This window comes from Mangifera indica, chromosome 12 (genome assembly GCF_011075055.1).
Source record: "Mangifera indica cultivar Alphonso chromosome 12, CATAS_Mindica_2.1, whole genome shotgun sequence".
Taxonomy (NCBI): Eukaryota; Viridiplantae; Streptophyta; class Magnoliopsida; order Sapindales; family Anacardiaceae; genus Mangifera; species Mangifera indica.
Window position 1 is genome coordinate 9,690,939 of NC_058148.1, and position 25,641 is coordinate 9,716,579.

Here is a 25,641-nt window from a genome sequence, read left to right on the forward strand (position 1 = left end):
TAAAAAATTGTCATAATATTTTATTATTTAATAAAACAAACATATTAATGACAATAATTAAATATATATTTCCGGATAACTAGAGATTATCATGAATCAAAACACCCCTAAAATATTCTTTCATAAGATATAGTTTTGGTAAATTACTTTCAAATGCTAACATAAAAATTATTTTTATTAAAAAATTGTAAACAAAAATAAATCTCACACAAATAAACCCTTAAAATTAGGGGGTGGCGAAATTAGTTTGGGCCTTATGGACAACCCAAAAGGCCCAATCTTGATTGTCCATCCGGCGCCCTGCTCGGCCGTTTAGTTGGCCAGTGTGGTTCACCTTAAAAAAAAGAACCATGAAAATGGAAAGAAAAAGAGAATGAAAGAAAAGACGAGTTTTTTAATTTGGTGCTAAAATCCTTCAAATTCCCCTGGCTTCTGTTCATCCAAAATGCAGCTCCAGGTGCATTGCTACCTTTTTCTTAATTTTATCACTCCACTTTCTCCCTGTTTATTTTTCTTTCTGTTCTGTTGCATGTTTTCTGTGTTTGAGCGATTCTATTGCAGTGACGTGAAGGATTTGTTTGTTTGTTTTAAATTATTATTCCTTCTGTTTGCTTTATTGATGTTAGAATTAAGAAAGAAACTTGAATTTAGTTTTGTGGGTAATATTTGTGTCCTGTGTTTTTCAATGGAAAACTCAACTTAAAACAACCTAGGTTCTTGTAACCTGTGGTGGACTCAATTCAGTGATTCTTTTTTTTGGCTGTATTTAATTTTGCTCGTTCATGGTTAATATCTATAAAATTCAAAAATATCATTTTCTCCCTTTGCTTAACTATAATCAGATACGTGGCAAACCGTAAAGCTGGGTTTCATACTGTGATAGGCCTATGGTTTTAGGTTTTAAAAACATAGTTGTTTTCAAGAATGCCCATTCTTATAATCGGTTTATTTAAATTACAATGCTTGTTTTTTTTATTATTATTATTTCATTTCAAGAATTATGGGGTCCAATTTTTTTCTTTAACACGGGTGATTGTGGATTTTCTGTTGACTTTAGAGGTGACCATCATTGAGAAATGCTTCAGTTTTTCTCGGCATTTGATTATAATCAACAATTTTTTGGATCCCATAGTGGTATACTGGTGATTGGCTACATGATATTGTTAATGTTTAATGTTAAAGTAGTATATAATATGAATAAAATACGTCTTTTGAGTGCAATACAATATATCATTCCAAATTAGCTAAAACTATTTTAATATTTTGTGTTCAATGATTTTAATTTGAGTAGCCATGATTGGTGTATGACACCAGTTAACAGGTTTTCTTTTTTCCTTTCTGTTGATGCTCTTATGTACGTATATTAATGGTGTTGATTAACATATATCTCCATATGCTCTGTGTTTGCATGCATGTGTGAGAGAGGAATGCATACATTTGTACGTGAATTGTTATGCCTTCAAATTACTAATTAACATGTCTCTTTATACATCAATAGGTCTGTGAATGGCAGAACAACTACAAGTGAATAAAAGATGTTTGGCTCATCAACTCCAAAGACAAAAGCCAATTGGATACCTGCATTCCATGAAATTTTTATTGATCTATGTCTAGAACAGACATTAAAGGGGAACAAACCTGGTACGCATTTTACTAAGGAGGGTTGGAGGAATATTGTTGAATCATTTTACAAAAAGACTGGTTTGAGTTATGATAAAAAACAAATGAAGAATCACTGGGATAGCACTAAGGAGCAATGGAAAGTCTGGTGTAAGCTAATTGATGCTAGTTTTATGAAATGGAATCCTGAGAGAAATACATTCGGTGCAAGTGGTGAAGACTGGACCTACTATATACAGGTTACTACCCAGCTTCAAAGTCACTATTGCTATGTTGGGACTTTTTTTCTTATTGTGTGTGTTGACAGGGAGGGGGGAATGGTTGGTGTTTTTTTTTGCATTGCGGATTAGTAAACATTATATTACCATATTCACAGGCAAACCCAGAAGCTGTACAGTTTCGGTTTAAGGGACTTCAGCATGCTGACAAATTGAAAATAATTTTTGATGGTACAATTCATACTGGTGATACAGAATTCATGACTCAGCATAAGAGGCAGAACAATGTTTCAACCACTTCCTTTTTGCATAAAAAAGAACCATATAAAGGGATGCCATATGGGCTGGATGAGTGTCCTATTGAAGCTGTTACAGGTTACTTGAGACCTACAGAGCGACTTGCAAGTGAACAAAGCACATCAGTTTCAAAGCCAAAAGCCACTTGGATACCTGCCTACCATGAAATCTTTGTTGATCTATGTGTTGAGGAGACATTAAAGGGAAATCGACCTGGTACACATTTTACCAAGGAGGGGTGGAGGAATATTGTTGAATCATTCCAAGACAAGACTGGTTTGAGGTATGATAGAATACAACTGAAGAATCATTGGGATTCCACAAAGGAACAATGGAAGATTTGGTGTAAGCTGGTTGACACTCATCATATGAAATGGGATCCAAATACCAAAAGCTTTGGTGCCAGTGAAGAAGATTGGGAGAACTATATACAGGTATGCCAAATGACATGCAAAAGATGTTCATTTTGTTTGAATTGAACTATTAGGATGCTTGTCTTGTCAAGCACTCTAGTTTAGTGATAGGATGATAGTTTTGGTACAGGTAAACCCAGAAGCCGCACAATTTCAGTATAAGGAGCTCCAGAACACTGACAAACTGGAAATTATCTTTGATGGAACAATGAATACTGGAGAAACAAATCCTCCAATTCAGCGGAGGAGGCTCAACAACAATTCTGCTTCTTCTCTTCTGCATAAAGATGAGCCAGGCACAGGAAAGCGGGATGGGAGGAGGCAACATAGTGGAAGTCCTACTACGTCACTTTCAGATGCAAATGAAGGAGACACAAGCAAACTAGACAGGAAAACTGGGCATCTTTATGACATGGAATCAAGGAGTGTGACAATTCAAAGGAGTCTAATTACCATTCAGCCTGCGCAAGGCAAACACGATTATAGTATTGGCCAATGCATTGAGTGTCTAGACTCAATGGGTGAAGTTGAACAAGGTAGTGATCTTTACTTATTTGCTTTAGATTTATTCCTAAAAAAGGAATATAGAGAAATTTTTCTTGAACTGAAGGAGCCTAGTGTGAGGATTGCTTGGTTGCAGCGGCTGCAATCATTTAGTCCTCCTTTGTATTAAGAGGAACTTTTGGTATTAAATTTTTGTAAAGTTGATGTTGTTGCAAAATTATTCTATTGTAGTCCGCAGGTTCAAGACCAGATTTTTGATAATATTAGAAAATTTTGTTTTCTCATGTGTTATATAGTCTATCAATTCCGAATATAATGAAGACCGAGCAAAGCTCACCTCACGAACTACAATGGAAGATCAGCATAAAGAATAGTCTGTAATGATGGCCGAGCGGAGCCGCCTTTGAATAGACATTTTATTTTAACCAAACTCCATAGGCAAATGCAAAAACAGAATTTGCAAGGTCATACTACATAGATAGCCATCTAGGGTTTTACCCAAAATGCAGAAAAATGTAATCACAGATGGCTCCTACAAATTAAAAATATATATATTACTATCTCCTGCAGAAATGAGTAGCTTTGTGGGGGCATTTCGTTGCCAGTTAGGTTTTCGGATGTCAGAATCACACGCCAACCATTAGCTCCAAAGTGACAAAATAAAAATTCGGAGTAAGCGTTTGCACAAGATTAGAGCTGTTGATGGGCCGAGCCAAGCCGAAATTGATCCAGTATAGTGCACGCCATACTGGGCCAAGGCTCACAACATGGTAAACCATATTTTTGTGGGCTTGTTGATAGGTCAATCCGTCAAAAATTAAATTTTTTTATATATTTGTTAATTTTTTATTATTTTAAAAAATTTTTGCAATCATGCCGAATCAATCGTAGGGTTTTTTGTGAAGCTCCAACACATCCTGTCATATTGGTAGGCCAGTGGCCTCACAGAAGTCACGAGCATGGTAGATCATGTTAAATATAATTTAACACAATTCACGCTCATACATAAGTGTAAAATTTGAAACTTTACAAATTTTATTGATATTTTACATAAGTCATGACCTCACAAATTTAGTAAACTAACATATATCAAGTTTGAGTTCAATTTCAAAACTAAATTTGAGTGGCTCAAACATTAAGCTTGAATCTAATTTGAGAAGAATCGAACTTTAAACTATAACTCAACTTGTTTGCAGCCTTACTTAAAAAAATGTTACTTTATTAATCACAATTTTATTATTAGTAATCACTCACATCAAATTGCACCCCAATTTGATATATTTATGCTAACCAGTACAAACAAAATTACACGTATCAACGCATTAAGGATTTCTAGAAGAGCATGGCAAAATAAAATAAAAACTAAAAGAATGTCGTACTAATATCATCTCAAACAAAAGAGAAGATATGCATTGTGTCTCTCTTTCTAGGAAGCTTAATTTTTGTACTGTGGATGATGACAATGAGAGACCGGACATCGTTGTATCGGTCATTTAGTGACCGACCAGCCTCTTGAATAAAAATCAGAGGCTATGTTTTGTCTTAAAGCAAAATATCCCAAGGCTTATATTTCTGCTACTATATTTTAACGAGTGTCGTCCGAAATATAAATTAATTTAGAGAAATTGGAACATATTTCTTAATATCGAAGGGGTGATTTTCTCTTAGCTCATTCGATGTTTGCTCTAAATTCAGAAACACCCCATTTGGCTACACCATCATTCTCCTTCTCCAACCTCTTAACATTTTCCGAAATCATTTCGCGACACAAAAGAAATATATTTCATTTCAGAAACCATGAACTGATACAAATTGGTGGTGGTTTGATCTTCCATGCAGTAAGAGAAATGTATAAGAAGACACTAAAATACTAGCACATAATGGTAATATAAAAAGCATAAATATTGCTTTCAAATTTTCAACTCTCATTTTCTGTTTTTGTTATTATAATAATTCCTATCAGGCCATTATAGTTACATTTCTTTAAAAGCCTTAATGGGAGGAACATTTAGATACATCACCTTCAAACCTCAACAGGGAAATAACAACTCTAGTCAAGTGACTGTATATCTTGTGAGATTATTTTAAGAGCAAGGCTCTAAAACCTTAGTACCATTCACCAAATTCACCGTTGCATCCACATTTCTAGCCAAATCAACAGCTGCTCCAACATAAGTATGGGGTGTTAAATTGAGAAGACTAGCCTTTGCTTCTTCAGGTAATTCTAAGCCCAAGATGAACTCTCTTATGCGTTCCCTAGTAACTGCCTTTCCCCTGGTTAGTTCTTTTAGCTTCTCATAAGGTTCTGGAACACCGTATCTCCGCATAACCTGCATACAAAGTAGCCAAAAGAATAAGAATTATGGGGCCATATGAATCAGCAGGAAAAATATCAAAGAGATTTAGAATCATCAACCAATCAGAGCAAAAGAATCAAAAATGCCAATTCAAATCGACAGTTCTAGAAAGGGCATCTGCCTTACCCAAAGGAAATCATAACTCAAAACAGCAAAATTCAAAAACATTAGATTCTACATTGAACAGCTAGATGTTGGTCAGTTCTAGCAATACAATTTTTTTTTTTTCTTAGGGAAAGAGGGAAGGCTAAAGGAAAGATAAAGCAAGAACACAAAATCTAGTGGCATCTCTTGGCACTTATTGATTGCAAAGGAGCAATTCTGAATTTTGTATTTATATGTAATGAATTTTATAGATGGAAAGAGTAAGGATTAAAATCAAGAACCTAATATCCCCGACGCTCCACCAAGAGATTATCAATGGTGTGCCACCTATTAGATTCTCGAATCCTCCTAATCATTCCCAAAATCCTACTATTGAACGAAAAAACTAACCTTAATTGGATTCCTAATCCTTATTGGTAAAATCATTTTTTAATTTTAAATTTCAATTAGACTCCTAATATACTAATTTCTAATAAACTGATATTCCTATGGTAATAATAATTAAATTCTTAATTCTAACTTTGCAAAATATTTAATAAATTTAGGAATTCAATAAATTCCTAAATTATCCAAGGACCTAACAATTTCTCCCCCATTAGCAACAGCCTTGTTACCAAGGCTTAAGTATGAAAAGTAAACATATTTGTTGTAGGTCACCAAGAAAGGTTCAAGTCCCCCTCTCCTGGATCTTTTGGCAACAACAACTTGTTGATGGTCCATCCACAATATAGAGGAAAGTCCTTGATCGTTGAAGCTCTTTGCCACTTCATTCTCCTGTCTTGTATCACACTCCCATGATATCTTTTCTGTGAGTCTTCATTTTGTACCTCCACACTGCACTTGCTTTATGACACAAGTCCTAAGCTATTACTCCCATGATTTCCTCAAAGTAGGTCTTCACTTCAGCTACGAATGACAATTGAACAAACTCCTCAAGCTCAGGGTGTTCTCCATTCTTTCCTCTGCCTCTGCCTTGAAAGTTCTAATCACATAATGCACTCCATTAGCAGCCTTTGTTTCTCATTGCATATTTGGAGTTTTTGCCCATTGAGAGTCCACGTCACCAAGGAGGATAAATTTTTTTACAATCACTTAACATATTGCAGGGAAGCATCATAAAAGCTTGAGTGGGCATCGGGGTTACAATTCACACAAGCTGGCTATAGGCTTTGACCATATAACAGGGATGTTCCCTCGATAGTTATTGTGGTGCCTCAAACAAAGGAGATCAAAAGAAACCCCGTTATTGACTTTGTTTAGCTGTTAGAGTACTGCAGCATATTGCTTATGAAAAAGTTCTAATCCTTAAAAGAGTTGTCACCAACCCTTTGGAATTCCAACACATCCATCGCACACCTCAACTCAGACACCACAACCTACTTTTTGTCAAGAACATGAGTCAATTCAGAAAAAAGCTTGGGCATCAGCATGCTTTGCTTGAAACTGCACAGTAATAGAAGGCTTCACTGCCATGTGCTGGGGATTAATAATTTCACCAGGCCTAACTTTAACCCTGTGCTGCTGTTATAAAAGGTTGATGTGATAATTAGTCGAAGGGGACATATGAGATGGACAATTGGTGTTCTCCAGGACAGGTTCTACAACAGTAGTTTTTGGTGGAGTTACACTTTAGTGATTTTCTTCTGTTTGACCATCATCATGTACATCCTCAGCTGGAGAATTTTAGTAATTGATGCCTCAGGTTGTGGTGAAGAAGTGAGTGAACCTGGAGGAGACCCATGCCCAAACTGCTCCACAAAGGCGGTCTTTAAAATCAGCTGATTTCATCAAATGGTGCCCTCGATCCCGATATAACACACCAGCCACACAAGAGCCAACTGATTCAGATTTTTCATCATGAACAAGGGGCAACTTTCAACAAAAACCATTGACAAGGGCAACTATTTTGAGAACCAACGGATTTTTCAACTTTAGAATCTGAATAAGGTAATGGAAGGTAAACTTTTATTTACTAGAACACGAAACTGCCTCAAAATTTCAGCACTCTCAACCAATGTTTTCAGTTTTGTTAATTTTTGCCCATCACTCTTGAGAGCTAGATTTGGAGGACCCACTTTTTCACATGTATTCCGGCAATATATTCCTGACCAGTGGCATTTGACGCAGCGAAAGAAGGAGATTTTGATGGCTCTAGCCCCAATAGGTTACCACTTGTCCAGAATGTAACTGATAGAACACCAGAAAATTCAGCATGAGATTGTAGAGATTCACTAAAATTACTTATGACTTTATCACCAGATTGATCCCAAGAATGCAAGAGGATGATGGATCACTTATAACAGACTCTGCTTGTGGACCATCAATGACAACTGATTTTACTTGACAAGCATCCCCGACAACTAAATCTGCTTGAAGACCATCAATGGAAACTGATTCTTCTCGTGTGAGTGAAGGATAATTTAGTTGAGCAAATTAAGGGTGGTTGTGTAGGGGGATTGCCAGAAGGAAGTGTCGATGTGTTATTGAAGAGTTGAATTGATGATTGTGGGGTTGAAATTGCAGTGTTGTTTGGCTGTAAGATTGTGGGTGGTAGATTGTTTTTGGCAGTGGTCAGTAAGATTGTAGGGGATTTGTTGGTGGTCTATTGATTGGTGTTGTTGATGTCCTTTCGGGTTTTCAGTTTTGGCAACCAGTATTTCATCAAGTGTTGGAATTTTTTATAACTTCCTGTACATAATCCGAAACTGTTTGTTGCGTTCATCACGTTCTACTTGTCATAGTTCCCTCAAGTTGTTAACTTCCTTCTCTAGTGTGTCAAATCAGTTTTCCATTCAGGTAATAACCATGGTGCGATGAGGGTCTGTGGACCTGTCTACTCCAATACAACTTTTTACGAATCTAGATAGTACAGTTGTCACTTATTGTTTGTAAAGAAACAATTCTGAAATTTGTATTGAATGTAATGAATTTTATTGATGGAAAGAATAAATATTACAATCAAGAACTTAATATCTCCAACGCCCCACCAAGAGACCTGCCGGAATACAAGGCTACACAGAAATTAGATTTTCCAATCCTCTCCTAATCCACCTCAAATACTAATATTTATTGAATTAAAAATCAAACCCCTATTATACTCATAATCCTAATCCTAATATTATTTATTTAATTTAAATCTTAATTGGACTCCTAATATACTAATTCCTAATAAACTAATATTATTAATCGATAATAGTAATTAAATTGTTAATTCTAATTTTGCCAAATTCCTAAATTACCTGGGGCCTGACATATCATTACTCACCATTAGCATCCTATACAAGCAACTAAAGCATCAAGGTTTGAGGCAACTGCAACAGCAAACACAATGTACAACTTGGAGAAATCAAGAAATTAATAAGATGAGCAGGATACATACCGTCTGTATTGGTTCAGCAAGCACCTCCCATGCCTGGTTTAAGTCTTCACTCAAGCAAGCTTCGTTAACCTAGGATGCAAAAGAAATAAAATCAAAGAACACAAAGAAAACATTAAAAAACATGTGAAATGTAAAAGCAATCTAAACTTTATATTCAACCAATAAATACTTGTTAAGTTTGAAATATGTCAGGAATATCAATTGCTTTGCATGTAATAGCAAGGTGCCGAGTACTGTAAATCCAGTAAAAATATGCTTACGCCAACTGACCAATCAAAATAACATTTGCATTATATTGCATACCTGAAGTTTTCCTATTCCTTGTAATGCACTTTTATAGGCAAGAAGGGAATGTCCCAGTCCTCCACCCATATTCCTCAAAGCAGTTGAATCAGTCAAGTCGCGCTGCAAATACAGAGCATCCATATTGCCAAACATAAGATACATCATTCATTAGTTATAAACTAGAAAGTGAATAACTTCAAAATAGCCACTTAAGACTTAGCCCTTGGGCTTTGTTATACAAAAAATGTTTTGGCATATTCAATTATGCAACCTCTGAATGTTCTCTGGACATTTGTGGTGAAGTAAAAATGGATTAGATCTTACCTGCCAACGCGAGATAGGCAACTTCATGCTTAAAAATGATAGATCTTCATTAGCCTTGCCAAGATTACCTTCACTATTTTCAAAATCTATAGGATTAACTTTGTGAGGCATTGTCGAAGACCCAATCTCACCAGCCTTAGTTATCTGTCCAAATTTTCAGAAGGAAATTATTTACTTTTCTTGTACAAGGGGAAAAATCCACCTAAACCAGCCCTTCAGTCACAAAGCTTACCTGCTTAAAGTAGGCTAAAGATATGTAGCCCCACATATCTCTATCAAAATCAATCAAAATATTGTTGAATCTGATAAAAGCAAAAAAAAGTTTTGCCATGTAATCATGAGTCTCAATCTGCAAATATTTAACAAGTGGCTTTTAATCTTGTAAGCAATAGATTGCTCAAGAAGGGAAAAAAAAAAGAAGTGCAAAAAATAAAAATACCTGGGTAACATAGGGATTAAAAGTCAGTCCAAGAGAATTCACAAACTCTTCTGCAATTTGAGGCCAGTTCACATCAGGATATGCAGAGAGATGTGCATTGTAATTCCCAACTGCACCAGCAAACTTCCCCATAATCTCAACTTGAGAAATTTCTTTCCTTTCTCTGCTTAACCTAACAGCAAAAACTGACATTTCCTTTCCCAAAGTTGTTGGAGAAGCTGTCTGCTGGTTAGCAGTGAAAAAGTTATTTCTTCGAAAGAAAAAAGTTGTAAAATATATATATAAAACAACTCTATTAGATAAATTATTCGAACAAGCCCACAAACCTTTGCACAACAGAATGCATACACAGATGTAAATCATCGAGTACAATTCTCAGACAGTAAAGCATGAATATACCATTTCCCTCTATGATTTGTTACAAAGTTGCACTTGAATGACAAATTACAAGCAAGTAATAACTCTATTACCTGACCATGTGTACGAGAAAGCATGGGGACGTGTGCATTATCCTTAGCAATGTTACATAATGCCTTTATCAATTGATCCATTACTGGAAACATGACTTGGTTTATTGATTCTTTTAGCATCAATGCATGGGCAAGATTGTTGATGTCCTCCGATGTGCAAGCAAAATGAAAGAACTCAAGAACCTGTAATATAAGAGGAGGGAAAGAAATTATGGTGATCCTAAGATTTCAATACGATTAAAGCAGTGGACACAAACTATTTCTAGAAAGAGAAAAAAAATATAATTCCAGCATCTAAAGAAACAGAGAGAAAAACCTTACCTTAGCAATCTCTGGATGGGATTGACATTTCTGCTTCAAGAAATATTCCACTGCCTTCACATCATGGTTTGTGACTTTCTCAATGTTTTTGACTTCCAAGGCGTCATCCATGCTAAACCCATCAATGACTCCTTGCAAATAAGACTGAGCTTCTTCACTGAAGCTAGGAACCTCAGTAACTTCAGGGATTTGGGAAAGCTTCAGCAACCATTTAGTCTAGCAGGGAGCATAAGAATTAAAAATCCCTTCAAAAAATGTATCATTGCATTAAGATGCAAGTGAATGGATTACAATACAATAAGACTTGAATCTTGGCAGTGGTTACTGTAGATATTAGCACTAGGCAGCAGAAACAAAAAATGATCAGAGCATTCTAAATAATCAATGGTTTGCCCAAAAAAAGCTCTATATCATTGCTCATATCATGATACATTTGTTGATTTATTGCCAGATTACTCCAACTAGTTTCAGGTCCTGGCCATATTTTAACAAAATTGAACTTTACAAAAACATTTGTGAGTTGAATAATTACATGCAGGTATTAAAAACGGTTCTCATTCATACACGACAGAAATAACAGCTTTTATTCAAGTAACACTGATAATGTTTCCTGAACATACAATTGCATTGCCTGCTTGTCTTCTGAAAGACGTTCAAACGAACCAAATAATTCAGACAAGAAGTAAGGTACCTCAACTAGAACCCGAAAGAAGATAAGCCCATATTCACTCATGTAAGGAGCCAAGTCCTTAACTTTACCCCAATATCGGCCGTCCAATGGAGACAATGCAGTTAAACTTGATAGCTCAAACTGGTGAGAATCATCTCTGCTCATCTTCATCACCTAAAAACATCAGATTCCAGAAGAACCCCATTGTAAAGCTGAAAATTTACAAAAAAATCACAGAAAACAATTTAAAATGTACAAAACCCACATCCAAAACTATGGAAACCTCTCCAAGTTCTTCCCCCAAGAAGAAGTAGACTTCATTCAAAAAATGTTTTTGGCTCATAAAGTAGCGGACGAAGACCAAAATTTCCACTTTGAATAACTGAAACAGCAAATAAAGAGAACGTACCCTTTTTTGAGTATATTCTCTGCGTAAAAATGATTTGGAAAGTATAATTGAAGCATTTGAGAATTGTTGTTGATGAAACAGGTGAATATTAAAGCTTGCTGCGTTTATGGGGTTGTGGTAATTTCTTCTTCTTGTTGTAGATACAGGGCTAAAAAGGTTCACTTCGCTGCAGCTTAAAACCCTAGAAGAGGCACCCAGCTCCATGAATGAATATCAACAAGTTGGTAAGTTTACAATATTGCGTTGTGCCTGGTTCAAGCTTTGAGGGTTCAGAGTTCAGTCTTTCAGGGCCGTCCGGTATGCAGCAACTAAAGATTTACTCGGTAACATTACCATGGTAGTTAAGGCAGGGGACCTATACGAGGTAACCTCTTAATTAAAATAATATCAAAAATATTTTTAAATAATAATATTTAAATAAAATATTATTTTTAATAAAAATAATAATTATTTTTATTAAATATAATAATAATTTATATTTTTCTTTATAATAATTTATTAAAGCAATAATTTGTAGTAATTTATTACATTTTTCTTAAATTAATACATAGAAATTAATTGATAAATGATAAATTATTGTGTTGAAGTGTTGAACTCCAATTGTCCTGTCAAAAGCCAAAACCAGTAACGTTTAAGAATCATCTTGATTTAGATAATATTTTATTATTAAAATTAAAAAATTATATAAATTATAAATTATCTTATAAATTAGAATAATTAAAATATATTATTTGTATATATAATTAAATTAATATATATAAATAATTATTATATTTAATTAATATTATAAAATAATATACAAAATTTATTTTGTTTAATATCTTTAAATTTGTTAAACTAAATAAAAAATGTGAACAAAAAAAATTGCAATAAATCAAATGTCAGGGTTGTAGGAGAAATAACTAGGGAAATTATAGTAAATCAACATATGGTGACTAAATTAATGAGAGAAAAAGTTATGAGTATAAATAAATTATATAAAATAATTTATACAAAAATGAAGTGATAATTTATGATTTTTGTGATATTATTATTTGTTTTTTTTTTCATTTTAAAATTATCTAATTAAATATTATCAAATTAGATTATACGAATAAATTTATATAATTTGTTTATATATATAAAAATATTCAAATTAATATGAACAATCACTTGCTATACTTGGTTTGCTTTACTAGAAGCCCAATTTAAATCTAGCTTGTTAAGCCTCTTCCATAGGAAAACAAATTTCATTTTCCATTACTCACTGCTGAAGCAACCCTCACACTAAACTATATTATTGTTATTGTAGCGTATATCTTTCCCATCAAAATATCTGAACTGGAGTTCCCAGAAAACTTTTGATCCTGAAGATAAAATCTTAACTGCAAAACAAGGCCTTTCTGGCACAAAAAATAAGAACAGAATGAGCAGTTGATGAAGACATCAACAATATGGGACTCAAATGGCTACCATATCTCTTTATAGGAGCAGAGCCACACATTAATTGAACGATGGCAATTAACCTCACCCCAAGCAGGCCCACTTCACTATTCACCATCCTCCACGTGCCATGACTACATAAACTGCTTATCTTATTTCCAATTTTCCATTAACACAACTGCAACTCACACTACTACAAGCAACAGCCTTAATTTGATCTATATCTCCTGAGAATTTCATCAACTATGGAGACTGGCATCACATGCTACGCAAGTGGACTTGTTCTTCCTAGTGTTGCTTCTCAGCGTTCTTCTGCACTAGTTTATTCAACGTCCATTTCTCCTTCTTTCAGCTCCAGGGTATGGCTAAGTACTGTATATTGCTTACATGTTGCGCATGCAGGGCTAAAATCAAGTCAAGCTTTCTGTTGTTATATAAAATGTGTGTAATATAAACGTTTGAATGGATGACAGAGTCTTAAATCAACCTCGCTATTTGGGGAATCGCTGAGGGTGGTGCCAAGATCATCAGTGAAGGTCTCAAAGGCAAAGAATTCTTCCCTTGTGACCAGATGTGAGATTGGTGATAGTCTGGTAAGTCAACATGGGTATGAAAATAATTGCTTTATGTAGTTTTATAATTAGTTGTTGTTGATTGAGTTGGATAAAAATCATTAAAGGGTTTGTGATTGTAGGAAGTGTTCCTTACTAAGGCAACACCAGACAAGGGATTGATTAGGTTGATGATGTGCATGGGAGAAGCATTGAGGACCATTTCTTTTAAGGTGAGGACTGCTTCTTGTGGAGGAACAGCATGTGTCAATTCCTTCGGAGATGAGCAGCTTGCAGTGGATATGCTTGCCGACCAACTTCTATTTGAGGTTAGAGTTAATTTTTTAATTTCATTTGTGGAAGTTGGAAGAAAAATGGCTCTAAATGGAAAACCACTTAACTGAGTTTTGATGCATAGGCCTTGACTCACTCGCACTTCTGCAAATATGCTTGCTCTGAAGAAGTACCTGAGCTCCAGGACATGGGAGGGCCAGTTGAAGGTCTGCATATTTTATAAATTTTTTATTGATTTACGTACTGAAAGTAGTAACCAAGAGTATCAAGTGAAGTTAGAATATACTTATGAGATCAGGAACATTTGAACAGGTGGGTTCAGTGTAGCTTTTGATCCTCTTGATGGATCTAGCATTGTGGACACAAATTTTACAGTAGGTACCATCTTTGGAGTGTGGCCTGGAGACAAATTAACTGGGGTGACAGGAAGAGATCAAGTTGCTGCAGCCATGGGAATTTATGGTCCTCGAACCACATATGTTCTTGCTCTTAAGGATATTCCCGGCACCCATGAGTTCATTCTTCTTGATGAAGGTTTGTTTGCATCAGTAAAATCTGTATTGGCATTAGCAAAATGGGAGTTTGTGTATGGTATCAATGCTTCAGTCCATATTATCCATAAATTGGAGAATGCCTCAGTCCAAAAGCAACTACTTGTCTCTTTTATAAACTTTTTTGTTCTATACAGAATCCCTGAATCTCTCCCTGTCTGGTACCTGAATCTCTCCCTGTCTGGTAAAATAATGTTTCAATGATTTCCTGCCCAGGAAAATGGCAACATGTCAAAGACACAACAGAGATTGGTGAAGGAAAACTTTTCTCCCCTGGAAATTTGAGGGCTACCTTTGATAACCCTGAGTATGACAAGGTACAATGTTGTTTTACTTTCCTAAACAAATAGATGGAGGCTGCATTGTGTTATTATCAACTTATTTCGGCTTCATTAACTTTTCCTCGTTACTCAACAGCTGATAAACTACTATGTAAGAGAGAAATACACTCTGAGATACACCGGAGGAATGGTACCGGATGTCAATCAGGTCTTACCAAAACTTCTTTTTCTTCTTCTTTCTCTTAATAAGTTGAGTGACTGTTGAATCAGTTTATATATTTATTCATATTAAAGATATTTAACTTCTCGAATGCAGATTATAGTAAAAGAGAAAGGTATCTTCACTAATGTGACTTCTCCATCTTCGAAAGCCAAGTTGAGGCTGTTGTTTGAGGTAGCTCCTTTGGGGTTCTTGGTTGAGAAAGCTGGAGGTTACAGCAGTGATGGTCACATCTCAGTACTAGACAAAGTCATCAACAATCTTGACGAAAGAACACAAGTTGCTTATGGCTCCAAGAATGAAATTATTCGTTTTGAAGAAACTCTGTATGGATCCTCAAGGCTCAAGGTGGTTCCAGTTGGAGCAGCTGCTTAAGTAAAGTGTTGCTTTCATGAGTTTCATTTTCTTTGTTTGGAAAAATACACTATGCTGTCAACATAGAAGTTTGCATGATAGTGCAGAAATATTCTAGTTGTTCCAAGACTGGGAATTACAAAGTTCAGTTTGCTATTAGATAAATAATCAAGCAGATGTCACCAGTATTCATTTGCCCAATTCTTTTTCCTGCAAAATGTGCTCTCAACTATGACTAGATATGATTACTGTTTGATTAATTCTTAAGTAATCAGATGTAATGCTAGGACCACACCACAGTAATATTTGGTGGTTCAATCTTTTCAAACTACATAAATTAAGAAACAATTTTGACTGGCCTAATTTGCTTTCTGATCTAAAAGTTCCTAAATATTTTTGGCTTTATGAGTTGGCAATAATATCATTTGGAACAAATAAATGTTACCTTTCTTTTGCAACATCCTGAACAGTAGCTACTTGGATGGAAAAAATAAATAAAAATATAGAAGAACTGCTAAGATTTGTTTCAGATATTACAAAAATCAAATAAGAGAGGCCTAGGAGTTATCCTCTTATAAGCTTCTCCCTTGGCTTCCAAAGGAAACATGCCAAAAATTCCATTGTTACCTCAGATTGCTTCATAGGTAACTATGCCAAAAGTTACAATTAACCAATAAGCAACCATATAGCATGCTCTGCAAATGGAAGAGGCAAGTGAGCTGCAAGAGTAGCTGAATATTTCATATGCGGTACAGAGATTAAACCCGTGAAACAAATTTGGCGAGGGGAAAACATCATTGAGTCATATTTAAACAACATATTGACAAAATATGGTAAACATTCTGCATTTCTATGTAATATGCAAATGAGATGATCTTTCTCCCACTTTACTATCTTCAAGTAAATATATCATGCTTAGTTATGATTTCTTAAGTCTCGACCTTTTAACTTTTCTCTGGGCATGTCAAACCAAAACAATTTTAGAATGGATGCCAATGGTTGAAAGTGCACAGAACTAACTGGAGATGAGGAGTTGCAGGCTACGTTCGGCTTTTCTCTGGTTTCATGTTTCCTCAAGATGATGGGGGAAGGTCATGGATCAAGTAGAGGCTAGTTTCCATCACTCATCTTCACACAGTTATGTTTACAAAATGGAAGCAAGCAACGCAGGTTTAGATGGATCGGTAAATTCAGTAAAACCTGTAGATTATGGGGATGATTCAAGTCTAGTTAACTGATCATATGAAATAGATCCTGTAGAAGGTGCTTCTGAGGAAAGCCTTATATATTATCTAGGATTTCTCTATAAATATTGTATAGACAAGATTGGTGGTGCCATATAAACATCATCATGATTAGTGTTGGGCTATCTCACTTCTGATACCAAGTTGCAGCATCTTTCACTGTAAACTACATTAACTTTTGAATGTGTTCTAACTGTCTAGTCCCAAATCTGATGCATCATACAGTTCCAAGACAGAATTTCCATGATACTTTCATGCAAGTGCAACCTGACAAGTCTCAGGTGAAATCGTGAATTTATTCAAAGAAAGCGCTTACAAAGGTATCTTAAAATGAGTCCTCAACGGTAAATTCTGATTTGCCCTTTCACAGGAAAAGAATCTAGTCAAAGACTATGTATGGTTCATAACTTCATAAGATCTTACTTTGGAAAGTAAGTTTAATTCAAGTGAACCATGTTGGGGATTGATATGTCGCTCTTATAATTTAAAATCAGTCTTAACATGTTTCAATCTAGCCTGACAAATCCTGGAAAATAACCTTAATGAAGACATGAGAAGAGGATGTTGTGGATTTCTCCAGAAAAAATAGTGAAAAACAACATGCCAAGGCCGAGGAACAGAATTTTTTGAAAATTTAGTAAAAAACCAGTTAAGCAAGGTGATTTGCCTAGAGATTACAGTTGAGATGGTTGGGCTGTGGTTATCATTGCACTGTTAAATATCCCATTTCACTGACCCTTCTCAGATTTTCTTCTTGGTACCTACTACCATTTGCTTCGTTCCTAGGCAAAAAGGCATTACATGTAGAATAATCAAGCTATATTAAACTTAATATAAGATGATAAATCTATGTATTCATAAGCAGGAGATAGAGACAGAAATAGACTAATTTGACACTACAATAAATATTCAATTTAGAGATAAAATATTTAACTTTTAAGGACAACATTTTTTACTTTCAATGATATTTTTTACTTTTAAAGATAATTTTTTAACTTTTTAGGACAAAAGTTTTTGTCACCTTTTTGAAAATATGTTGTCGTGTGAAAGCCTGTAAAGTTTGGTGAACTAGGGTGAAATATATGAGGAAAAACTTGTGGGATTTGAGAAACCGAGGTAAAAAAGATGTGGTAATTGAAGTAGATAAAAATAGTTGAGATGTTACTAATTGCTACATACCTCTTATCTTATATTTATTTGAAGATTCTGGAAAGCAGACCAGGCTGATTATAAAGTCCATGAAAACCATTTCTCAACTAGAGAATTATGATCTACGTTACCGTCTCACGTGCAGTTATACAAAGAATTACACTACCATATATCCACCACCACAATTTCCATTCATCTTCCATGTATTTTTGTACTATTCTGGAAGATTAGCTGCATCTGTAAGCCTACATTAATGGTACCATATACTGGTTAACTTCGACGAGGGATTGACTAAGGGCTTCGGATAAACTATTAAGTAACAGCCAGCGTTTCATCAAGATTTAAGAAGGCATGGAATTTGGAGGCAAGCTATACATGGTATAGCTAATTAAGATTTTTAAAAAACTGATAGTATAATACTAGAGACTCAACAGAAAACATGCAACAACAAAAATGTAAAAGACGCTTTAATTTTCAAGGAGATGGGATGTTTCAACTTTCACACAGAGGTCCCAGTCAATTGAAGATGGCAACAAGGGCTTACTAGCTAGCTAGTTTACTTCTAGATGTATATATATGACTACTTTGTGTAACATGCAAGAAAACTTAGAAGAATGTGTACAAGCCTGGCATTTTCCATTCACCTAACAAAGTAAAATGACATTGCATCAAAGACTTCATTATAAACTTAAGTACGAGGCAACCATAGATGTTCTCCTTAAAATTAAGCCTTAAGTTATTCTCAAACACTTGGAGAAAGAGAGAGAGATGGCATATTTGGTTTGGGCACTGCTGCTGTTGACTTTCATGTTTCCGGCATTGGTCGAGTCAATGGTTCGTCACTACAATTTCAGTGTAAGTTGAATGTCTGTTACTGTCAGGGTGATATATTGCCCTGGAAACAATGGCACTTGCATTATATCTAGATTAAAGCTAAAATAAGAACATATAATTTTTTTCTTCAGTAATTAAGAAACTAAATTATCTTGCCACGAATAAGAGGCTAACTAAGAGAGTGAAAATACTCATATTAATGTAAAATTTATGCAGGTGGTAATGGCAAACTTCACAAAGATTTGCTCAACGAAGTCTATAGTCACTGTGAATGGGGAGTTCCCAGGGCCAACTCTATATGCAAGAGAGGATGATAATGTGCTCGTAAGGGTCACCAATCATGTTCAATATAATGTTACAATCCACTGGTGAGATGTTGTTTAGCATGCAATTTAGCCATTGACAATGAACCAATGATTCCTAAGATCTTCTTTAAAAATTTTTAATATTCAGGCATGGTGTGAGGCAGCTTAGAACCGGATGGCACGATGGACCCGCCTATATTACACAATGTCCAATACAACCAGGGCAAAACTATTTGTACAATTTCACATTAACAGGACAAAGAGGCACACTTCTCTGGCATGCACATATTTCCTGGCTGAGAGCAACATTACATGGAGCTATTGTTATCTTGCCTAAGAAAGGTGTTCCTTATCCTTTTCCTAAACCTGATAAGGAAAAGACCATTGTATTAGGTCAGCTCAAAGTTCAAATGAAGCTTTCGACAAATCAAAGTGTCTTCAACTGTTGTTATTAGTAATGTAAATTTGTTCTCTTAATTGTAGGTGAATGGTGGAAAGCTGATGTTGAAGCTGTGGTCAACCAGGCTACACAAAATGGTCGGGCACCGAATATATCAGATGCTCACACCATTAATGGCCGTTCAGGACCAGTTCCTAATTGCTCTTCTCAGGGTACTGACTTGGGGTCTGCATAGTCTTTGAATATTTTACTATTCATAATAGAAAAGTAGAGAAAGAAGACAAAATTATAAGCCTGTTTGTAAAGATTTGAATTAGACTGAAATTGATAATTTAGTATCAAATCATGCATACACTGATAATAGTTCTACTGTTTAAAAATTAATGCACCGAAAAGATTTGAAAAGACTAAAATTGCTAACTATCATGTTTATATTTGACTCTAGCAGGTTTCACTTTACATGTTGAAAATGGGAAGACATACTTGCTAAGGATTGTCAATGCTGCAGTAAACGATCAACTCTTTTTCAAAATTGCTGGACATAATTTAACCATTGTTGAAGTTGATGCCTCCTACACTAAGCCTTTCAAAACTGACACAATATTAATTAGTCCAGGCCAAACCACAAATGCCCTTTTAACTGCTGATAAGGCCACTGGCAAGTACTTAATAACCATCTCTCCTTTCATGGACACTGTAGTGGCTGTCAACAATGTCACTGGCTTTGCTTTCTTGCGCTACAAGGGTACAGTTGCCTTTTCGCCTACCACCCTCACCAACATTCCTGCTATGAATGCAACTGCAGTAACAAATGCTTTCGAAAACAACCTTCGAAGCCTTAATTCAAAAAAAAACCCAGCAAAAGTCCCACAAAGTGTGGATCATTCACTGTTGTTTGCCATGGCAGTTGGTGCCAATCCATGTGCAACATGTATTAATGGTACCAAGGCTGTGGCAGGCATAAATAACATTAGCTTTGTATTGCCATCTACAGCTATTCTTCAGGCGCATTACTATGACATAAGCGGAGTTTTCACTGATGATTTTCCAGCAATCCCAACAAATCCTTATAATTATACAGGTAATCTAACAACAGCTAATCTCCAGACCTTGAATGGAACAAGGGTGTACAGAGTCTCATATAATTCTACAGTTCAAGTTGTGCTTCAAGGCACAAATGTAATAGCCCCAGAGAACCATCCAATACATTTGCATGGATTCAACTTCTTTGCAGTTGGCAAGGGACTTGGAAATTTTGATCCAAATAAGGATCCACAAAATTTTAATCTTGTTGATCCTGTAGAGAGGAACACCATTGGAGTACCAACTGCTGGATGGAGAGCAATAAGATTCAGAGCAGATAACCCAGGTAATGTAAAAACTTTTTTATATTTTTTTCAATTTCACCATGCAATCTTGTTTCACAGTTCCATAGCAATTTCAAGAAATTGATCTAACTTAATACAAACATATTAGTCATTATCTAAAAAACTTTGTTCTATTTTTGCTATTTTGCCATGCAATCTTACCTCAATGCTCCATAGCAGTTTTAAGAAAGTAATCTAACTTACGTATTAGTCATTATCTAGAAAATGAAACTCCAACTTCTTGATAGTCTTGGAAAAGAAGCATACAAGCTTCTGTCAATTTTGTCAAATAATATCCAAGTAACACTTCCCACCTGTCTCAACTCTTTTAAGATAAAAGGTCTATGAAAAGTCATATATAATAATTAGTAAGACTGTGAATGTTGTTCCAGGCGTATGGTTCTTGCATTGTCATTTAGAAGTGCACACAACATGGGGGCTTAAGATGGCATTTGTGGTGGACAATGGGAAGGGCCCCAAAGAATCACTCATACCTCCACCTGCTGACCTTCCGAAGTGCTGAAACAATCAATCGAGGCTTCAAAAATGAAAGTTGGAGAATTGAAAGCGGAGATTATGAGATGAGAATTTCTAGTGTAATATAAATGAAGATGTGGGTTATGAAGACATTTCAAAGAAAGAAACAGCAGGTGGGTTGTTCGTAGAGCGTGAATAAAATTGGTGGTCATCAGCTAGTATACTTCAAATTCTTGCATTTATGTTTATTTTACTCGCAAAAGATGTCACGTCACCGCATGTAGCTTTTTCTCTTTTTGGATGATTTTATGTAAAAGAAAAGTAATTATTTAATAAGAATATAATGACAATAAGGGGGGCATTAAGTCATTTTCTTTTAAGGAAGGGATCTATTTTTGTTTTATTTATGGAAATAATCGAAATTTTTAATTTCCATACTAAATAGATTGAACTTTTTGATTAATTTGTTAAAAGAATTAAATTTTCATTATTTTTTATTAAATTTTTTGAATTATCAATTAATTTAAACTATATTAAATAAAAATTTTACCATCCATAAAAACCTAAAGTTAACCTATCTTCACAATTTTTTTTTTTTTTTACGAAGCCACAAAATAAATAAAAGGTAACCAAAATAAGCAACAACCAATAAGAATTTTCCTTTTTAGTAGATATTTAAATTAAATTACACGCACCCTTTATTCTATATTTTTTTAGTGTAAATAGTAATTTAAAGGTGATGTAAAAATTCTTTTAAAAAATGGTGGTTCATTTGATATATTTATTATTATCTAAATGGTTTGATTATAGTAACCTTGAGTATTTGCCATCAATATGTTTATAATCTTTTTTTGTTTTCAAAATTCAAACCAACTAATATTAGAAGGATATAAATTAAAATAGTTTTTTTTTTCCCTTTGTATATATATGTATTCATTTTTTTAATTATACATATATAGTCTAAAATATAAAATATTTAAAATACTCTTAGATTTTATACTCATCTAATTAAAACTCACCCAATCAAATATAAACTTACAAAGTCAAAATATAAAACTCACCTACTCATCCAATCAAAACTGAGATATAAGATGAAAATATAAAATTTCTCTCATTTTGACTGTAGAAATGTTAATTGGATAGTAATCGGTTCTAACTAAACACCTAACCAATCAATTCGTTTTAAAAATTGGTTGGTCGAGTATTTGATCGATCAATCAACCCATCTTATTAATTTTAAATATTAGAAATTTTTTTTTGAATCAAATTAACCAATGATTATATTTGTATAATAAAAAAATGATTATCTATTATAAAAGAAAAAATCGATATTAAAACTCTAGTTAATGGCTAAATATGAAACTTTTAACTTAGACCTTATCCCACCCAAGCCAAATTTGTATATTAAATTATCCAAAAAGAAAACATTGGAATCTCAAGCAGAAAAACCCCACATTAGTATATAGATTCCTAAGACTAAACTAAATTTTGAAATACATTAAAAATCAATAAAAAATTTACTCTTATATATCATCTTTCCATATTAATTTAATATATGGAGAGGTGGGTAGAAAAAGACAAAGAAAAGGAGTGGGGATAAAGGAAAAAGTTTTAGGGTATTTTAGTAAATGAACTTTCTGCAACTGTATCAAATTTCAAAAAATATTTTATCCTTTTTCTACTTCTTTTCTAATGAAATTATAATTTGAATGAAAATTCGCAGTTTAATCATTTCAGGGGTGGAAATTTCTGATTTCGCCGAACTCTTTTGGATGTCAATCCATACAATACAACCATTCCGAGCGTGACACCTTTCAACTGTCACTCACTCTTCTTCAATCCACAATCTTCACTTAAAGTTAAATTCAACACTGTTTCTGTTTTATTCACTTCCTCTGCAATCTGTATAATTCTACACGTTTCGACTTTCTCTTTCTTCTCTTCAAGGAAACCCACCTTAAATATGTTAAGTTTTCCCGCTTTTTCTCTCTTTCCAACTTGTTCTTGCTCTTCAATTCTTGGTATTTTGGTTCCTTAATGGGATTTTCATTCTTATTCTTTTCACTTTATGGCTGAGAGTTGCAGTTCGAACTGGTATAAATTCTATCTTTTCGGATTCATTTCTCGGAAATTAGTTATTCAACTTCTTCCATAAAAATCTCTCATCTTGTTTTTTATTTTGGGTTTCTCTTAAACCCAAGAATACGATCGGATTTTTCTTGTATTATTGATCGAGATTCTCTTTGATTCTTCAAAGGACGGTCTTTATTAGATTCTTCAGTTTATGCCGTTAACGGAAAATAATAAAGGTTCCTGATTCCCCGTTAAATGATTCTAAGTCTGCTTCGTTTTTAATCATTTTTAAACACATTATGAACTTCTGAGTTATTAAGCTATCAGTACAAAATAAAACTTTTGTCAGCATGGAAACTCTGTATCCAGCTTTGTATATGTCGGATGCAAGTTGGTTTCTTCAGGAGAGCCAGAGCACAGGCTGGACTAAAGAAGAGAACAAGAAGTTTGAGAGTGCTCTTGCAATTTACAGTGAGGGCACGCCGGATAGATGGATTAAAGTGGCGGCTCTAATTCCAGGAAAGACGGTGCTTGATGTGATGAAACAGTACAAAGTATTGGAAGAAGATGTGAACGATATAGAAGCTGGAAAGGTTCCGATTCCAGGTTATTATAGCTCTTCCTTTGCATTAGAGTTGGTTTCAGAACGTGATTTTGATGCTAATAGGAAGAGGTCATTGGTGAAAAGTTCAGATCAGGAGAGGAAGAAGGGTGTGCCTTGGACTGAAGAAGAGCACAGGTGACTTCTCTTCAAGATTTTTTAAAAAATCTTGCTTATATTGAAGCTTTTTTTGGACTGTTGTTTTATGAACTGCCCTTCTGTGAGTTGCTTATTATATTGAACCGAATTGGTTTTAAACTTTGTCTCTAGTTTGATAATCTAAATTCAATCCGTAGCTGAATTTGTTAATTGTAAATCCTAATACAAGTCAAGAGATTCACTGAAATTTTGGCTCTGCACACTCTTTCTTTATTTTAATTTGTACATAACTTTTTGTTGATATCTATGTGTGACTGTTTTGATTACAGATGGGTTCCCCATCCTCAAGTTGGTTATTGTTTTCTCTTTGCTGCCTTGCAATTGAAATTTTAATCAAAGTTGGTGTTGCTGTTCTTCTTGACATTGGTTTTCTTTTATGATGAATTTAGGCTTTTTCTGAAGGGACTTCTTCAGTATGGTAAAGGAGACTGGAGAAACATCTCACGGCATTTTGTAATTACTAAGACTCCTACTCAAGTGGCAAGCCATGCTCAGAAATACTTTATAAGGCAGCTTTCAGGAGGGAAAGACAAGAAGAGACCAAGTATCCACGACATCACCACTGTCAATCTAGCCGATACAAATTTACCAGACAATCAAAAACCTTGCTCTGTTGACCAATCCAATGTGCTTCCACAGCAACAGAAGTCCTCTAGCTTGCCGAAAGTAGGACTTGAGTGGAATGACTCAAACAATGGAGTAGTGATTTTCAATCCATCTAATGGTAACAACCTGTTTGTGCCGTCTGTTAATGATATTGGTTCAAATGGCCTTAAACTTCAGGGGAAAAATTTGTATGGCACTACTTATCATGGAGTTCATTTCAAACCCCGAAATTCAGTGTTCTGAATCCAATTTAGAGAAGTCATATGATATATGGATAGTTGTGTTTCTCTGTACTCCAGAACTGAAATTCCAAATCTGTTTGTATCTTATAAATTTCAGCTTTAGTGTTTTTGTCTTAGTTGTTTTGTTACATAAACAATGTGTTGAATCTGTAAATTGCCCTTGAATTCCACAGGAAGTTGAAAATCATTTATGTTGTTGATATAAATATTTGAAAGGTAATTCTCTTGAAGTTATCTTAACCAATCCCTTTCTATTCATGAAATAGTTTTCTGCCGACAAAGTAGCCTGTCAAGTTTCATTTTCTTCCTTCTACCTGATTCATGAAGTCAAATCTTAGTAAGACTCTGAACATTGGCAAACTTTAGATTTATTAAAATCCCATTAGCACATATTTTTTTTGTTCTTTCTTTATCATATCACTTCTTTATTGATTTTAACTGTTTAATTTATACAGTAGTGGAGGTCATATATTCAGAAATTATTCCATTTCCAGATTTACAAGAAAGCATAAGCAATGGTTTTCTGATGAGATATTAAGATGGTTGCAGCTTACAAGATGTAATCTAAAAGCACCTTATGCCTCAACACATGGAAGAGCTTGCTTTGTTGAGGTGCAATGTGATTGTATGATGTGGCCTAATCGGCTGACTCATCAGCCACTCTTTTTGCAATTCCACTGTATCAGATTGCTTAAACTTT

General features: G+C 34.6%; 5 protein-coding genes across 8 annotated transcripts; 4 read left to right on the forward strand and 1 right to left on the reverse strand.

The window, feature by feature from the left end:
• The first annotated feature begins 338 nt into the window (after window positions 1-338).
• LOC123192539 (L10-interacting MYB domain-containing protein) lies at window positions 339-3,336 on the forward strand. 2 transcript variants are annotated; one of them, XM_044605124.1, is made up of 4 exons: window positions 339-457; window positions 1,499-1,859; window positions 1,997-2,569; window positions 2,679-3,336. In XM_044605124.1, exons 2-4 carry the CDS (start codon window positions 1,536-1,538, stop codon window positions 3,219-3,221), a joined length of 1,440 nt encoding a protein of 479 aa, XP_044461059.1. In that variant the 5' UTR covers window positions 339-457; window positions 1,499-1,535; the 3' UTR covers window positions 3,222-3,336. The 2 variants fall into 2 exon arrangements, with proteins under 2 accessions (XP_044461059.1, XP_044461058.1); XM_044605123.1 differs by having other exon boundaries at window positions 364-457; window positions 1,514-1,859.
• Window positions 3,337-4,936: 1,600 nt separating this feature from the next.
• LOC123192538 (adenylosuccinate lyase-like) lies at window positions 4,937-12,159 on the reverse strand. The gene is made up of 10 exons (XM_044605122.1): window positions 11,812-12,159; window positions 11,424-11,576; window positions 10,733-10,948; window positions 10,412-10,594; window positions 9,942-10,163; window positions 9,735-9,851; window positions 9,503-9,646; window positions 9,197-9,298; window positions 8,894-8,962; window positions 4,937-5,382 (listed from the first exon to the last, which is right to left on the reverse strand). The coding sequence occupies exons 1-10, from the start codon at window positions 12,013-12,015 to the stop codon at window positions 5,137-5,139; spliced, it is 1,656 nt and encodes a 551-aa protein (XP_044461057.1). The 5' UTR covers window positions 12,016-12,159; the 3' UTR covers window positions 4,937-5,136.
• A 1,224-nt stretch (window positions 12,160-13,383) lies between these two features.
• Window positions 13,384-15,685, forward strand: LOC123192540 (sedoheptulose-1,7-bisphosphatase, chloroplastic). The gene is made up of 8 exons (XM_044605125.1): window positions 13,384-13,592; window positions 13,707-13,826; window positions 13,928-14,113; window positions 14,203-14,284; window positions 14,391-14,612; window positions 14,846-14,946; window positions 15,047-15,118; window positions 15,227-15,685. Exons 1-8 carry the CDS (start codon window positions 13,479-13,481, stop codon window positions 15,503-15,505), a joined length of 1,176 nt encoding a protein of 391 aa, XP_044461060.1. The 5' UTR covers window positions 13,384-13,478; the 3' UTR covers window positions 15,506-15,685.
• Window positions 15,686-18,605: 2,920 nt separating this feature from the next.
• Window positions 18,606-21,644, forward strand: LOC123192537 (laccase-4-like). Of its 2 annotated transcripts, none has more exons than XM_044605120.1 (6): window positions 18,606-18,732; window positions 18,928-19,079; window positions 19,165-19,409; window positions 19,500-19,628; window positions 19,862-20,785; window positions 21,176-21,644. In XM_044605120.1, the coding sequence occupies exons 1-6, from the start codon at window positions 18,646-18,648 to the stop codon at window positions 21,304-21,306; spliced, it is 1,668 nt and encodes a 555-aa protein (XP_044461055.1). In that variant the 5' UTR covers window positions 18,606-18,645; the 3' UTR covers window positions 21,307-21,644. The 2 variants fall into 2 exon arrangements, with proteins under 2 accessions (XP_044461055.1, XP_044461056.1); XM_044605121.1 differs by having other exon boundaries at window positions 19,865-20,785.
• A 1,379-nt stretch (window positions 21,645-23,023) lies between these two features.
• LOC123192177 (transcription factor DIVARICATA-like) lies at window positions 23,024-25,128 on the forward strand. Of its 2 annotated transcripts, XM_044604635.1 has the most exons (3): window positions 23,024-23,939; window positions 24,027-24,072; window positions 24,483-25,128. In XM_044604635.1, exons 1-3 carry the CDS (start codon window positions 23,684-23,686, stop codon window positions 24,940-24,942), a joined length of 762 nt encoding a protein of 253 aa, XP_044460570.1. In that variant the 5' UTR covers window positions 23,024-23,683; the 3' UTR covers window positions 24,943-25,128. The 2 variants fall into 2 exon arrangements, with proteins under 2 accessions (XP_044460570.1, XP_044460569.1); XM_044604634.1 differs by having other exon boundaries at window positions 23,046-24,072.
• The last annotated feature ends 513 nt before the right edge of the window (window positions 25,129-25,641 follow it).